Source organism: Buteo buteo, chromosome 3 (genome assembly GCF_964188355.1).
Source record: "Buteo buteo chromosome 3, bButBut1.hap1.1, whole genome shotgun sequence".
NCBI lineage: Eukaryota > Metazoa > Chordata > Aves > Accipitriformes > Accipitridae > Buteo > Buteo buteo.
The window spans coordinates 11622931-11640469 of NC_134173.1; the positions used below are offsets into that span (position 1 = coordinate 11622931).

The window sequence follows — 17539 nt, forward strand, 5'->3', positions numbered from 1 at the left end:
GACATTGCTGGTGCCTTAGCATGGCCCACAGGGCTGACAATATGACACCGGATTTATGGGAGGCCAGTGTCTTTGTGGAGTGGCAGCTAAAGGCCGGGGGCTATCGCAAGGCATAAAATGCCTATGCACAGGCAATGAAATCCCACCCTTCCTAAACAAGTAAAGCACAAAGTATCTTCTTTGAACGCGGCATGTGAAAATCAAGTTGTTTTTTAAAGCAGCCTTCAAATATGGGAAGGATTATTTAAGGTTAAAAAAATTGAGAAATACATCTTCCAAAATACTACACTGTAGAACTACAGAACTTATCCAAAGCTTCTTCCCTGCCTTCGTCACTCTGCTTTCCTCTCAGTCATCTTTTCCAGAGGCTGGAGGTGGCTTTTGTGGATTTACTTTCTATAGCAGAAAAGGTACGGTACTTTAAAGCATTATTTTACCAACACAAGTCTCTTGAAAGAGATTAAAACTTAAGACTGAAATTTATTGTTTTCATTACTCACTAGCAGTTTTGCTGAACAACAGCAGTTTAAACGGCTATTTAATTTGTAAGCAAAAGATTTTTCCTGAAACAAGAACGCATAATCAGTATGAGGAATGTGTCACTTCTTGTACTGAAGGAATGGACAGAGACCAGAAGAAATACTTGAACAGACACAAACCAAAAAGCCCGAGGCTAGCATAAGCCTACTACTGCATCAAACCAGAAAGAACAGAGACATTCCTAAGCACTATTCACTTACCCACTATACAATGTGACTCTTCAAACATGCCTTAGAACAAGAGTTCTTTCTGCTTTTTAAAAAAATGCATCTGCTTCAACATTGCTTTTTAAAATATCAACATATTGGTTACACTGTCTGTATTTGTACAGAACATCAACAGAAACACTGCTTTGAAAACCTCCAACTCAATCTTACCAATGAACCTGGGCTATGAAAACCTCCGTGTAAGGATACTCAGGAGGGAATTCTTGAAGCACATGGGGGAGGAGGATGCAGGGAAGGAAATTAAATACCATGTTACAAAAAAGGTTTTTTAAAAAGTCTGTTTACTGTAACTGACAGGATTCCAAGTGCTGGAGGAGTAACAAACTGACTTCAGGAAAAATGTCAGCTGACTCTGTAACTCACACTGCTTATTGAACACTTCCAAGACTTACAACACACACTCATTGTCTCTACTCAAGACATAACTCTTTGAGAAGTGACCATTTAAAACCAGCATCTTTTTACTCACAAGACCTGCTTTTAGCACATGCTCACCAACTACCAACCACTACCGGTTTTTACTTGCTGGCAAAGCAATCGCAGCTAGAGCAGACTGAATGCTTTCAAGCGTTTAGGAATCACGTTCCTATTATGAAGGATGGATTTGCATCTGGATGTGACCAGCTGTAAATCATCTTCTGTCAAACTGGATTTGGCAACCTCTGGAAAGTGTCATCCCCTATGCCATAAAGCAACTCCAACAAATTTTGCTGGTATATTTATACAGTATTCTCTGAAAGAACAGGGAAAAAGTTTTACACGTGGTACATGCAACAAAACACATTTTACTATATTATTACAGATAAACAGGGCACTATGCCATGGGGCCAGTATGCCTTCAGACAACTGTAAAAAAATAATGTCTGTCTTAAACACCTGAAACATTAATAGGCTGTCTGGAAGGAAAGGCACTGCTGGGAGAACTTCACATACATTCTTTACATAGAATATTGAGACACACACTTCCAGTAAATGGAGTTTTTAGAATCTCCTAGAATACATAATCAAATGCTTAAAAAATACACGAAACAAGATTTGGAAAAAAGTAGTATTATTTAACATGTTTCTGAATTAAATATTCCACATAACAAAAGTGTTATTTTCATGTCACCAACTATATTACTTATATACATATGCCAAAGAGTTAACAAAAGAATTAAGAGATGCCCTATCAAAACCAACAGTGATTTCTTGCTTCAGCAATCTGAAATAACTAGTTTGTATCATAGAGAAAGTATAGACAATATTTACAGAAATGGGCTTTTTGGATCTGAGAGCAATTATCTTTCAGAAGGTAAATTAAAATCCAGCTCTGTATTATAGTACAACAAATCCACCACTGATCTAGAAGTACTTGTGGCAAACCAAAAAGATGAACTTCCTGCAACTGGGTTTAGTATTTACAAAATATACTGATCGGCCACACAGAGGCTCATATAACTTTAAATATATATATACATACAAGCACACATATATATATATCTATATATATGTAACATATAAATAAAATTCAAAAGAACAAGATAAAAATAAGAAAAGAGCTTCTGTCTTTGGAATGTCTAAAAGATGACTATGTTTTTACTCCAGTGTTTCTTCGTTATGAATATACTTAACAAGTGGCACCTTTCAAAGCATTACTTAGTCAACTAGGTAGTTTTTCTGAAACAATGACTTAAACAACAACAAATAAAAGTAACATATTTCCAAAATTCACAAAGAAAATAATGAGGAATTTACAGATTTGAAATGATAACTGTTTACAGCACTGGGGAATATTGTATAACATAGGTGACCTAGCATGCATCTAACTTTCTCACTGCTAACACAAAATTGTATGTTTACTTCCCAGATTTAGTATATGGCTGTGTTTTCCACAGATACTAAGATATGTACCTGCTGATCCAAAACAGCAAACATAAAAGAAAAGGCTTTCACTGGAACCTCTTCTAGTTTGGATTCTCTTTAAATAATTATTGCCGAGTTTAAAACCTCAGACTTTTAATGTAAAAACTAACAACTAACTGCCTCTGCGGTTGGAATGGAAATGAACATGCTCCCTCTCAAGAGTTTAACTCAAGAAAAGCCATTAAGTTCATGGCATTTTATTTTTTTTAACAAATTCCCAAAATGTACTAAAAAAAGCTTAAAACAGAAATACAGAGTTTTCCTGTGCCTTGTAAAAAAAAAAACAAAAAAAAACCAAAAAAAAACCAAAACAAACCAAAACTATTTTATACTGCATGCATCTCCTCTGTAACATTTTGTATCCAACCTCAATTATTTTTTTAAACATGTAAAAAAGAAAGCTGACCAACAGTTTCATGGTTTTCCCACAAAGTTATTCTTCACCTCCTTTAAAAATGGGAATCATTCTATTCTGATATAAAGTTCCAGTTTATTTTTCAAATCGATATACTGGCTGTGAATTAGAAGATGAAACTGTATACAGTATTACCTGAGTTCATTGATTCACAGACAACTTAGCACAGATTAAATGATGTTTTCCCAATATTCTTCTACAAGCTTAAAAAAGAATGATTCTTTTAGGTAATTCTTGTAAATAATTAAAAAAACTATAATATATTATTCTTATGTTAATATTTTCAATGCTTGAAGCTGTAACTGTAAAATCCATCTGTTACTTTTCTGAAAACTTGTTTCAATAAATTCGAGTCCCAGAAACATTTTTAGCTTTCAAACTTTAAGGTGTCATCGAAAAACATTGCCTATACTTTGCCATTCATTTGAAGATTCTTGTACCACTTCTTCTAAATTCAGAGCACGACTAATATCTTCCCCTTCTTGTTCTTGATGACTAGCAGGCTCTTGTACAGGACCTACCGAAGTACAAGAGAAAAAGATGAGTGAGTATGATTTGATGTATGGTGTAGAAGAATGCAAATATAGCACTTAGGAATAAAGGAATCATGCTGGGAAAGGTACTACATAACTACTTCAGATTCTGTAAATTCATTAGATCTCTTTGAAAAATTAAAAAAAAAATCTAAAATAATAGATCATTTTCCTGTAATAGTTTTTGAACTTTGTATTTCTGTACTACAGAGCTCCATGTAAAAAACAAGGAGCCATAAGCAGTAACCAATCTCTGTTTCAACCTGCTTTTTGGGTTGCATGTGCAACTACTAGGTCATCAACTCTGGGTTTTGGCTATTAGTGCCTAATTCCTCAATAACTTAAGGGATATGTTTTTCGCTTTCCTAGTAAAGCATATGGCTTTCTGCACTCACCATTACTATCATTATGCTACATACCAGTGTAACCATGAGCCCGTTTCATATGCAGTTTCATATTGCTTTTCTGTGTAAATCCCATTGCACAGTAATCACATTTATAAGGCCTCTCTCCTGTGTGCTTTTTCATGTGGACTTGAAGAGCACTCTTCTGGTTAAAAGCCTTTTCACATAGTGTACACTGAAATGGCCGTTCCCCTTATAAAAGAGAAAAAGGTATTTAATAATTTCTCATTTCAACATAAAAATACAGTTCAGAATTCAGTAAAAATCATCAAGATGACCTAGCAATTAAGTAGTCATGATCTTTTTCCTTGAGACTTTCTCAAAACAGTGCTATGACTCCATATAATCAGCAAAACATCCCAAATTAAATGTCAGAGCATTTACGTAAGTCCTAAATCACTGATGTTATCTCTCCTATCCCATTTATTATCTAAGTAAATTATTTAAGAGGTGCGAAAAATCAGTTTTCAACAGTTTGACTTTTCTGTACTCAAGGGAACCATCACCTTTTTACATCATTTAGAATAAGGTAGATAAAGCAATATTCTAGAATTAACAAAGCTGATGTCTGTAAGAAACTAGAAAGTCAAATGCGTTAAAAAAAAGTTCTGGTAATTCTACATGGGACCTGTGACCTCCTATATCGATAGCTACTAGTGATTCTCATATGTTATCAAAGAAAATATTCATTATAAAAATATTTAAAAATTTTTAAAACACCTTCTTTGCAAAACCAGACCTTTGCTTCAACACTCAACACCACATCCTCCGACATGAACACAAGACACACTGCTGTATGTCATTAAGGACTTCTAAAAGCACTTTCTGAACTTACAAATATGGTTTGTTATTAGTTAGCACAATAAAGCACAAGCAGGAGTGTAAATACTTTTCCACAATTTTCCTTAAAGGACCAATTTCTCTCTTCCTTCATTACCTGTATGTTAGTGTCCCCAGATGCACTGTAGCCTCCATGCTAAATCCAACTTCTCAAACGATCAATGAAAGGTCCTTTAAATCACAGAAGTGTTCTACTTTTGTTAACAATGATTTCACTAGTTTGAAGTGAAATCTAGGTTTCCTCAGATACTTTTGACTCCAGGTTTTGTGTTCTGTTAAGATGAACAGCCTTTTTGGTGGTGTGGAATGGATTACCGCATGGCTCTTTGGCAGAACTAAGCATCTGCTTCCCTCTAATTTCAGCAACATTTCTCCAAACTGCTCTTCACTGATAAATCCAAATGTACAAGATATTTAGAGCTATTCAGAGAAATAATGCGTGTTTTCCTTCTGGCCATTGATTCAGTAGGTATTGCCCATAAGAAATCATTAAAAAATGTTTAATCAAGATAGCAATCACAAGCACTTTCTCACAGACAAGGATTATACCTTTAGGAAAGCAAATCAGTTTAGACTTACATGAGCCTTTCCTACCGCAGTTTATGTAAGAGCACCCATCTAAAAACTTCTGTGCAGCACGTTTTCACTCTTTCGGTCTTAAGGGATTTTTAGAAGAACATTCTTTTCTGAAAGAATGACTGTCATGTGGATTGACTTGCTCTTTCAACAACAGTAATATAAAAAAAAATTTAGCAAGGACTGTTACAGTTTGTGGGCATTCCTAGCACATGAGCACCCAAGTACAAGAAACCCCAAAATATCTGAGGATTTACTGAGTAAATGACAAGTCTTTCCAAAATAGAAAGAATTTTTCCTATGATAGTGCAGATTTATGAGAAACAGATGCATAAAGGGAATCTATTCTATTCCCAGCCTTCCTGAAGTGCTCTGTCTGTGTCTATTACAACGGGCAGCATAAATCAAAGCAGGGAAAAGTGAAACTGGTCTTCTTGCCCGCTTTCAGATTTTGTGAACCTCTTAATTAGAACACTGCCTTTTTTTAATGTCTGTATTATTTAAGTCACTTATGCAGAAAGCAAATTATTGGGGCATTCTAAAGACTTTTAATCTCCTTGGATTGTAACTCTTGCCTCTCTTTTCCTGCCCCCAGTATAACCAGAATGTTCCAGTCTACCACAGTAAGCACAAAGCAGCTCTGTTCCCGTTCTTTAATTTTACCCTCAGGAAAAGCAGTCACCATGTCTCTTGGGGCAGGCGGGAAAAGAAGCATAAACAGTCAACCCATTAGATGAGAATACACAGGGTCAGCAGAGACCCCTAACACATAAAACCAGCTCTAATAGATTAGATCAAAGTTTCCTCCCATAATCTGATGAGAAACCACCTTCAACCATTTGGTACGAACACCCCTTATAAAACATGCTTATACACACTCATAGTATGATAATTGCAACTAACAGTAATTGATCAGCAATGAATGCTGCTAGCTGACAAATGGCTGCAAATACCCATTACTCTTATCAAGAGTTGTTGCTTATCCTCCAGAAGTTAAGTTTTGCTGAAAGTGGGTGACCCAGCCCACTACTATTAAAGTCTATCCTATCATACTTGCACTAAAACCTTCCCCTCCTGTTACAATACTCTCTTGTCGCCATAATCAATACATACCACCCACACTGCAGTATTTCACAACTTGATACATAAGGATCTCATCCCTTCCCAGCTCAATGATCACCCACATTCTTCATCATGCCCAGTACTTCCCCTATCTCTCCATGCCTTTCCATTGCAACATCCCTAAATCTGCTTTTAGGGTTCCCAAATCTCAGGATTTCCTTAGCAAAAGAACTCAAACCACAAATTTGCCAAGTTCATGAATCCTCTCTATCCAACCTCCTTATCCTTTTCTGCTAGAGAGTTCTCAGCAACTGAATAAAATGTGAAAAAAAGTCAGGGCCAGGACATGGGACCTCTCTGGCTTTCAGCTGCCTAGCAAACCCTAACACCTCAAAGCTCAAACACTCATGTGTAAATGAGCTGCAACAGCTCTTGCAATTACTGCCCCTACTTCACCTTTGACAGTATATGAACCATGTGCTGAATTAGGCAACTGAAATGAGCCTTATTTTACCAAAACAAATAAAAAATGCCACAGTAGGCTGCACATTCTATAGCCCTGATCTAATTTATCCACAAACGTTTGGAATCACTGAATAATTATTCTCCAATTCTTCTTTTTTCCCATGGTAAAAAAAAGTATCCAACTGCATCAATTCCTTTACAAACCTCATGAAATACTGCAAAAGCCAGCAAGAAAGCACAGATAGAAAAAGTATGACCTTGTCTTAACTAGTTATGTCTCAGTATCTGCTTATGTGCAATGGTAAGTATGAACTAATTTAACCGTAATGGAAGACACAGTCATTCATTGCATAACAATGACTATTTTATATAGCCACTGCTATATGGGAAGTTAAAGCAGTTTCCTAGACCATGGCAATCTTAACACGTTTTCAGCTTCATCTACTTTTATTTTTTCCTCTGTCTTCCCTGGAAACCCTTTTATCATTTATTATTCGTAATATCACATTTATTATTCATAACATCACTTAGACATAGACTGAAACTCCACCACATTAACTGCTTCATGAAAAAAGAGCAAAGAGACAGACCTTACCTTTAAGAACTTGCCATAAACATAATGTAAGAGAAAAGAAATTAACAGATAGACAAGTATGTAAGGACATATTTACATAATGTAAATTATCAATATTGGCAGTGGTCCCAAGACATCAACAGCCTATCAGCTATCATAGAGACACACAAGAAGAAATCAAAGATACTACCGAATAAACATTTAAATCCCTTCCAAACATTTGGAACAGCATGGTAGAATGCATGTGAGAGTGTGTGTGTTTATATAAGACTGTGTTTGTCAAAGCCAGAGAAAAGAAAGTTTTGATGCATGAAATGAGAGCATGCACAACACACTTGGATATAGAGGCAAGTCTATACTTCAAAGATGCAATACCAAAACCTGCAAGATTGAATCTGAAGGTGCAAAGTGAAGGTCCGTTCAAAGATGGAACTCTAATTACATGTCATAAGATGGACAAGTGATGCTAACCAAGGAAAAACGACCAGGTTAACAAGATAATTTAAAGGAAGAGATTAGGAACTTTCCTTTAAAATGCACAAAGATCAGTCAAAAGCTAACCACCAGAAGTTGATATTGGGGAAAGAAAAAGCTCTGGCTGACTTACAGAAAGAAAGAGAATTATCCTTTTGTGGGACTCTTCTTACACTATAGCACATCCAGTCAAATTTCCTGGTTCCCTCCAGCTTAGCAGCAACACAGACAACCTTCCCCTGTCTTTTTTAACTCTAGCAGCCATGACAGCTCTTTATTAGTAGCAATGGTATGGAGAAGAGAGCAGTTGTTTTGGAGAACTGACTCCTCTATTTAGAACTCATGTTCTTAAGAACATTACTCTTAAGATACAGAAGGTGAAGGAGAAGGCAGTTGGGCTATCCGATGTACAGCTTTCAACTTGTAGCAGGGCAGAAACTGCAACCTGAAAAGCACTTCTATCACAGAAAATGTGTGCTCCCTAAGAGACATCAGTAGTCTTTTTATATAGTAACAGTTGAAGAATATAATTAAGCAGAGAAGAACACAAATTAAAACCAATGGCATAAGAAACAGATGAACTAAGTGATTCAATGACAGTCAAGCATTGCATACAGCAGTATCAGCAGTCAAGACTGTCCCTTATTTAAGGTCACTGAGCACACCCACTCATTTGCACATTCTCCTATATGCTTGAAGATGATCATATACACCACTTTAAACAATGCTTTAAAATATGCTTTTATTAATCTGTTTCAGAGACTGACGAACTTCTAGATACAAGCTCATGCATTCACATTACTGTTGCAGTACTGCCAGTCCCCAAAAATAGGGAAGCTTAGTGAAGCATGATGTTCTGGCTACAGTTTCTAAGATTTCAAGTCTGCTGTTCCTCATTTTAATTTCTAAACTCTTTGGGTTAGAAATTTACTTTGGGTTTTTTTTAAGCTTAAGTTGATATTTAAATGCAGTTACCTGAAACCATGATCAAGGACTCAAATACAACACCCACATATTCATGAGAAAACCTTGCAAGATAAAAATAATTTCTGGTGTTACCTGTGTGAATGCGACTGTGTCTCTCCAGCTGACTTGGCTTAGCGAAAGCTTTTTCACAAGTATCACACTTAAACACTCTAGGCTTCTGGGAACTCAGTGAAGGTCCAGCCTGATGGGTTTGCATGTGTTCCTAAGCCAGTACAGAAAAAAAAAAAAACATTTCAGGCCATTTACCATTTAAAAAAACTTCAGTATTTAATGTAGAAATATATTCACACTTTAAAGACAAAAACAGAGGATCTTAAGGCATCAGCAGACAAGCTAGAAGAAGATGGAAGCCTGCATTATTTTTTTTCCCCTTTTAAATGAGAGAGCATTTTTGTATATCAACTCTTTGTAAGGCTGATGCATCAGTGTCTTTACATTTCTGAAAACCTCTGTCAATAACTGTGCATTGCTTTTTTTTGCATACATTAGTCTCTTCACTAATTAACTGCAGCAAAATAAAAAAAAAAAAACCACAAACAAAAACCAAAAACCAAACCAGAGCTCTTGAAATGGTTTGTTCACTTACAAACATGAATTTTGGACACCTGGACATTGTAAGTTAATATTGGATTTTTTTCCCTCCCCTGTACAGTACCCATCTCCCCCCTTGCCCAATAGATAAGTATTCCTACTCAGCACCTGAGTATCATTGTAAAACTGGACAGGCCTCACAGAGGAAACTATCACAACACACAGACATGCAGCTGCACAATGTCAACGTGCAAACAGAACCACTTCACAATGAACTCTTAAATTAATTTAAAAAAAAATAAAAATCACTAAGGTCCTTACAAGTAAGAAAGCAGAATGAGGGTATGACACATTTTATCTTTATGAAGAAGCATTAATAACAGTTCTAACTTCAGTGTTTTTAATTCACTGATGCTGGACCCAGAAGTTTTGCAAATCTAAAGGAGTATCTTAGCTATTAACTTTTTAATTTAAAAATCTTTTTTACTACCAAGATACAATTCAGATTACAAAAGAAAGCAAATACAAACATATTTAATTTAAAAATCTAATCAAGAACTGTATGCGAAACAGTACTGTGGGTACTTGTCCACTTTCTAAAATGTGTGTGGATACTCTTTTCTAGTCTATTACAGACTAGACTATTAGTCTTTACTAGACCTAAACAATAAGCCTTCTTGAGGTCTATGAAGTCCTATTCCTCACTCCACGAACTGAAGTAAATTGTGTCTGCAGAATTTGTTTTCACTGGAAAATCAGTAAGACAGTTACAGGGAAGAATATTATCATCACAGTAATTATAATAATATAGTATTACAGGGAAATAATAAAAGGTCTTCTCAGAAAAATCACTGGAGATTCATAAACCACAGCTTAGTTGAAGATGAAGAAAATACTGTGCTTTTATCTTGTTCATTACCTCCTGAAGCACTGAAATGGTGGAAGCACAGTATGACCTACTCCAGAAAAATTATCTGAAGCTGGCTGCTTCTTTCTGTCTGCCACAAAAAAACCACCAACCCAAAACAATAAAAAAAAAAAAACCCAACCCCCAAACCCCAACAACCCCCAATGCCCCATTTTCTACTTGAAAGCAAACAGGAGAGCATCCAGATAGCTGCCATAAACCTTTCTCCGTCACCTTTCTCTGAAGAAACAGTCTGTGATGCAGTTCTGTTCCACTGATCTGCCAATCCCTTATACTTTTCCTGTAAAATATATGCTTTTGAAAATAGTTCATGGGAATACAATGCTCTGAAGTGCAAGCACTTCTTTATAGACATACTTAGTATTTCTTTGATTGTTCACATGCTATTTTACAAGTTTATTTGTGTAATTCTCTTATTTTTCAGATAGGAATTACCTTGGGGTCTCAAACGAGCATTATCTAATGAGAAAATAAGAATAGCAAACCTTCTTTGAAATGGCCCTTTACCCGCCCGCTCATGCATTGGTATGCAACTCTCATGCCCGACTTATCTTGAAATATTAATTGTAACCACCTCTGAAAGTATGGCAATAAAAAGTTTGTTTCATTCCATTGTTTTAATAAGATCACGACCTCATTCTATTTTCATCTTCGACTGATGTCCGTGCTTTGTTTACTCTCCACAGTCATCTTGCAGGTATTTCCACTATCTAATGATATGGAATTGGACAGTTTAGTCACTGCGCATGTCTTCAGATTCTCCTCTCTGAAGCTGTAAAATTGGGACAGTCACCAACATCAGAAGGGGAACTGAAGACACTGGACTGAAAATTTTTGACACCGGGGGTGGGGTAACTGGTAGGCGTGTTCGTACATAATCCCTAAAGGTTTTCTTGTGGATAATTGTGAAATTGCTGGTACTGATGCCTTTGGAAAAAAGAAATACAGTTAAGTTCTGGCATCTAAACATTGGTACCCTTACCTCCTACTGTTTTTTTCTGGATGGCCTGAAGTTTGGCAGTGCTCTTAACATTTTTTGTGATCTCCAGAACACCATCAGTATAAAATGAAGACCTTGAGTAAGAGATCACTGAACAGTGAACCCTTCCCAAAACCCTAAGCTAAAACCTGTGGTTTCATTTATTTTTGTTGAGCTTCCTGTTAAAGGTTGCTCACAGTTGATGTTCTGGAACACCTTGATGAAGAGGTGGAATTTGTTTTAGGACATGATGACCAAGTAGTAAATGAAACTGTCTTTCTGTTTAAAACATCCTCTTCTCCTCCTCACCAAAAGTGAAAAATGATGATTTGGAGATTCATTTTGACTTTCACCATCAGAAATCTTGGATTGGGTTTGTACAGGATACAGAGAAAACCTTCCTGAAATAACATTTATCAGCTTTCATACCCACTAGTTCTACTGATATAGATCAAACTGTTAAGCTGGTCAACAAAGAGTAATAGTGCTTCCACGGGATCAGCTGTATCAAACTGCAAACTTCCACATTTTTGATGAAATGTTCCAAAAACTTGGCTGGTCACTCTGCTGGTTTGCATATGTCTGTATGTGTATATGGGAAAAGAAACTGTTGAAACTTCCTCATCATCTGGTGAGGCTCACTCTCCAATTTTTACAGATACATGCAACATTATCCTCCCTTCTTATTAACTAACAAAACGTGATCTTTTGCAAACGCTGATTGTCTTTGGATCTGAAGGTTGAAAATGATCCACTGCACTGAGCAGGAAGTGTTTCCTGGTATAAAGCCATAGTTTAAAGAAGCATCCCAAACAAAGCAAATAAGGCTGTCTTTCACATTAGAAAGTACCCATTCAAGAAGTCACCCTTCAAATATAAATGTTTTTCTATCATTACCCTAGCCTTATCTAACAAGCAGGTTTTTGTCCATGTTGTTCCTTATCTGAGTTGAACTGCAGATTTTTTTCAAATCTTGTTTTTGCAGAGGAAGTTCATAGAATCATAAAATCATTTAGGTCGGAAAAGACCCTTAAGATCATCGAGTTCAACCGTTAACCTAACACTGCCAAGCCTACCACTAAACCATGTCCCCAAGCACCACATCTACAGATCTTCTAAATACCTCCAGGGATGGTGACTCAACCACTTCCCTGGGCAGCCTGTTCCAATGCTTGACAGCCCTTTCAGTGAAGAAATTTTTCCTAATATCCAATCCTCCCCTGCCGCAAATTGAGGCCATTTCCTCTTGTCCTGTCACTTGTTACTTGGGAGAAGAGACCAACACCCACCTCGCTACAACCCCCTTTCAGGTAGTTGTAGAGAGCGATAAGGTCTCCCCTCAGCCTCCTTTTCTCCAGACTAAACAGCCCCAGTTCCCTCAGCCGCTCCTCATAAGACTTGTGCTCCAGGCCCCTCACCAGCTTCGTTGCCCTTCTCTGGACACACTCCAGCACCTCCATGTCTGTCTTGGAGTGAGGGGCCCAAAACTGAACACAGGACTTGAGGTGCGGCCTCACCAGTGCCGAGTACAGGGGATGATCACCTCCCTGCTCCTGCTGGCCACACTATTTCTGATACAGGCCAGGATGCCGTTGGCCTTCTTGGCCACCTGGGCACACTGCTGGCTCATATCAGCCAGCTGTCGACCAGCACCCCCAGGTCCTTTTCCACTGGGCAGCTTTCCAACCCCTCTTCCCCAAGCCTGTCGCGCTGCATGGGGTTGTTGTGACCCAAGTGCAGGACTCGGTACTGAACCTTGTTGAACCTCATACAATTGGCCTCGGCCCATCAATCAGCCTGTCCAGATATCTCTGTAGAACCTTCCTACCCTTGGGCAGATGAACACTCCCACCCAACGTGGTGTCATCTGCAAACTTACTGAGGGTGCATTCGGTCCCCTCATCCAGATCACTGATAAAGATATTACACAGTACTGGCCCCAGTACTGAGCCCTGGGGAACACCACTTGTGACTGGCTGCCAACTGGATTTAACTCCTTTCACCGCCACTCTTTGGGTTTGGCCATCCAGCCAGTTTTTTATCCAGCGAAGAGTACACCTGTCCAAGCCATGAGCAGCCAGTTTCTCCAGGAGAACTGGTGTCAAAGGCTTTACTAAAGTCTAGGTAGACAAGGAAGGAGGAGGAGGAGATCAGGTTAGTCAAGCAGGACCTGCCTTTCATAAACCCATGCTGACTGGGCCTGATCACCTCATTGTCCTGTATGTGCTACATGATGGTACTCAAGATGATCTGCTCCATAACCTTACCTGGCACCGAGGTCAGACTGACAGGCCTGTAGTTCCCTGTGTCCTTCTTCCGGCCCTTCTTGTAGGTGGGTGTCACATTTGCTAACCTCCAGTCAACTGGGACCTCCCTGGTTAGCCAAGACTGCTGACAAATGATGTAAAGTGGCTTGGTGAGAACTTCCACCAGCTCCCTCAGTACCTTTGGGTGGATCCTATCCAGCCCCATGGACTTGCGTGTGTCTATGTGGGGTAGCAGGTCGCTAACCATTTCCCCTTGGATTATGGGGGCTTTATTCTGCTCCGCTTCCCTGTCTTCCAGCTCAGGGGGTTGGGTACCTGGAGAACAATTGGTCTCACTATTAAAGACTGAGACAAAGAAGACATTAAGTACCTCAGCCTTTTCCTCAGCCTTTGTCACTATGTTTCCCCCTGCATCCAATAAAGGATGGAGATTCTCCTTAGCCCTCCTTTTGTTGTTAATGTATTTACAGAAACATATTTTATTCTCTTTTACCACAGTAGCCAGATTAAGTCCTAGCTAGGCTTTGGCCCTTCTAATTTTCTCCCTGCATAACCTCACGACGTCTTTGTAGTCCTCCTGAGTTGCCTGCCCCTTCTTCCAAAGGTCATAAACTCTCTTTTTTTTCCTGAGTTCCAACCAAAGCTCTCTGTTCAGCCAGGCCACACTTCTTCCTCACCAGCTTATCTTTCAGTACATGGGGACAGCCTGCTCCTGCACCTTTGAGATTTCCTTCTTGAAGAATGTCCAGCCTTCCTGGACTCCTTTGCCCTTCGGGACTGCCTCCCAAGGGACTCTGTCAACCAGGCTCCTAAACAGGCCAAAGTCTGCCCTCCAGAAATCCAAGGTAGCAGTTCTGCTGACACCCCTCCTTACTTCTTCAAGCATTGAAAACTCTATCATTTAATGATTGCTATGCCCAAAATAACCTCCAACCATGACATCACCTGCAAGTCCTTCTCTGTTCACGAACAACAGGTCCAGCGGGGCACCTTCCCTAGTTGGCTCACTCACCAGCTGTGTCAGGAAGTTTTCTTCCACACACTCCAGGAACCTCCTAGAGTGTTCCCTCTCTGCTGTATTGTATTTCCAGCAGACATCTGGTAAGTTGAAGTCCGCCACGAGAACAAGGGCTAGCGATTGTGAGACCTCCCAGCTGCTTATAGAATATTTCATCTGTCACTTCATCCTGGTTAGGTGGTCTGTAACAGACTCCCACCATGGTATCTGCTTTGTTGGCCTTCTGCCTGATTCTTACCCATAAACACTCAACCCTATCATCACCATCATTAAGCTCTAGACAATCAAAACACTCCCTAACATACAGGGCTACCCCAGCACCTCTCCTTCCTTGCCTATCCCTTCTGAAGAGTTTATAGCTATCCATTGCAGCAGTCCAGTTCTGTGAGTCATCCCACCACGTTTCCGTGACTATTATCATAGTTTTCCAGCTGCACAATGGCTTCCAGCTCCTCCTGCATGCATTGGTGTGGATGCACTTCAACTGGGCTATTGATCCTGCCACCTTTTTTGGAGGAGAAGCCCTAATCCCTATGTGACTGTTCTGAGGCGCTTCTGTGGTTTCCAACACATCAACAACCTTCGCGTCTTTGCTGCTGCACGGATCTCCATCCCCTACTTCCACTGGGATGGCTAGGGTGCTGCGTGCATTAGTACATGGACATTTCAGAAGTTCTCCAGTGTATTCAGCACGTTGTGGAGCAGACCAAAGGACCTCGCTAGCACACCATCCTTCAAACATTGGCATGCCACCCTCAGGCTTATCTTTAGCAAGTCTGGTTTTATCCCCTCCAAATCTAGTTTAAAGCTCTTTCAATGAAACCTGCTAACTTCTGCACAAAGATCCTTTTCCCCCTTTGAAACAGATGTACCCCATCTGTTGCTAGCATGCCTGGTGTCGTGCAGACCGACCCATGATCAAAAAACCGAAAATCTGGCTGGTGCCACCCGTCTCAGAGACAGTTACTGATCTGCTGGCTCTTCCTGTTTCTTCCCTCATCATTCCCTGCAACTAGAAAGATAGAGGAGAATGCTACTTGTGCTCCTCATCTCTTAACTAGTCATCCCAAGGCCACGAAGTCTCTTTTGATAGCCCTCGGACTTATTGCAACTTCATTGCTGCCTACATGAAAAAGCAATGTGGGATAATAATGTGAGGGCCATACCAGGGTAGGAAGTTAGCCTGTCGTACCTTTACCCTGGGCCTAGTATATAATAGAAGTCAAGGTTTAATTATGAAGAAAAAAAAAACAAACCACCAGTCAATTCTAAGAAAACAAATTGAAGAGAGACTGATATTTGGGGTTTGTTATCATTATTTAAGGAAAACAAGTATCAATACTTTATTTCTTTTTCTTTTTTCCTCTGGAAAACTTCTCCTAAACCAGAGGTTAACAGTTTCACAACACCACGTTTTATGACAGATTCCCCAAGGACTAACACATGTGATCAATCCAAGGGGGTGAACTTCACAAACAGGGTATATTCCCTTAAAATATAATACTGCAGTGAGAGAATATCTATTGAAGAGCTCTTCTAAGAGCTACTTAATATTAAGACATTGCCTCTGGCTCCAGAAATTTCTTGCTATGTATTCTGGGAAGCTGGCAAAATTCTGGGCAAGTTACGTTGTATGTTTGCTCTTTTCATAAAGGACTTCTTCAAATCACTGCCTTGTAGTATCTCTCAGAGATAGGATACTGGCCTGGACATATCACTTATCTGGTACAGCCCAATATTCCTAATAGGAACATTTTATAATGTAATTAAAAACTCAAACACACCACTAATTTTTTTTAAAAGACTTGGAAGTATCAGGTTCTTTGTAATCTAGAGAAAATTACAGAGAAAACATCACTAGACAACAGCAATAATATGAGGATATTTTAAAACAAATGGTTCCTCTGCAGATGTCACTTGTACTCACAAGGCAGAACATCTAAAAATCAGATGATAAGAGTGCAAAGCAGGTAGCATCCTATGATTCCAAAAGCTTATCTGGAAATCAGGATTAGCAGTGATGACATACATAAGCAAATAAAGTAAGCGAAATCTTTTCCTGGCACTATTATTTGCATGACAGGCATTCACATTTTTCATTCTGTAGTCAATATATGCATTAAAAGCCTCTCCATGCTCCAGGAGAGAGTTCTCTATCTGTGTATACATTACCACTTAGACTCCCTCTCTCTGATGCACACCTCTCACACTGTTAAAAGGAAAGGAAAGGTAAAGGGATAATAGGTACCTTCCATTAATATCGCAAAAAGTCCAAAACAAAAGGAGTTAACAGAACAATCAACTGTTATTACCAAATACCTTGAGATGTGTTGCCCGCTTAAAGGCTTTATTGCAGACATGGCAAACATGTATTCTTTCCTTGCCATGAACCTCTTTACTATGGTGCATCAACATGGTGGCTGAAGAAAAGGTTTGACTACACTCAAAACACTGGTGCACGCGACCTTCTTTTTCTGCTTGACTGCTTTTAGTCACATTAGGAGAAACCTCTGTCACCTGTAACAATTTACAAAAACACTATCAAATAATTTCATAGGCACATCCACAACAAGGATTATTTACCTCCACATGACCAATTTTTGGACAGTACTTGTAAGCAACTTACCAACACAAAGGAAATAAGTAAGTTGTATGTAAATATGAACTTGTATTTCATTGCTCTTAAGAATGACACATATATGTATTTTAAGAAAACAGAAAGATTATAACTATGATCAAATTCATTTATGCATTATAAACAGAATGCATTTGTATCAATATTTTCCAATATTCAGTTTTATATTCCTGAGCATC

General features: G+C 38.7%; 1 protein-coding gene across 7 annotated transcripts in view; it reads right to left on the minus strand.

Annotated features, from left to right (window-relative positions):
* Positions 1 to 1125: 1125 nt before the first annotated feature.
* ZNF236 (zinc finger protein 236) overlaps positions 1126 to 17539 on the minus strand; it is a 99146-nt gene continuing 82732 nt past the window's right edge. For all 7 annotated transcript variants that reach the window (XM_075022862.1, XM_075022864.1, XM_075022863.1 and 4 more), the window contains 4 exons: positions 17045 to 17242; positions 9075 to 9204; positions 4040 to 4216; positions 1126 to 3604 (listed from right to left, as the gene is read on the minus strand). In XM_075022862.1, coding sequence (XP_074878963.1) covers positions 3477 to 3604; positions 4040 to 4216; positions 9075 to 9204; positions 17045 to 17242 — 633 coding nt within the window. In that variant the 3' untranslated portion in view covers positions 1126 to 3476. The remainder of the gene's footprint in view (positions 3605 to 4039; positions 4217 to 9074; positions 9205 to 17044; positions 17243 to 17539) is intronic.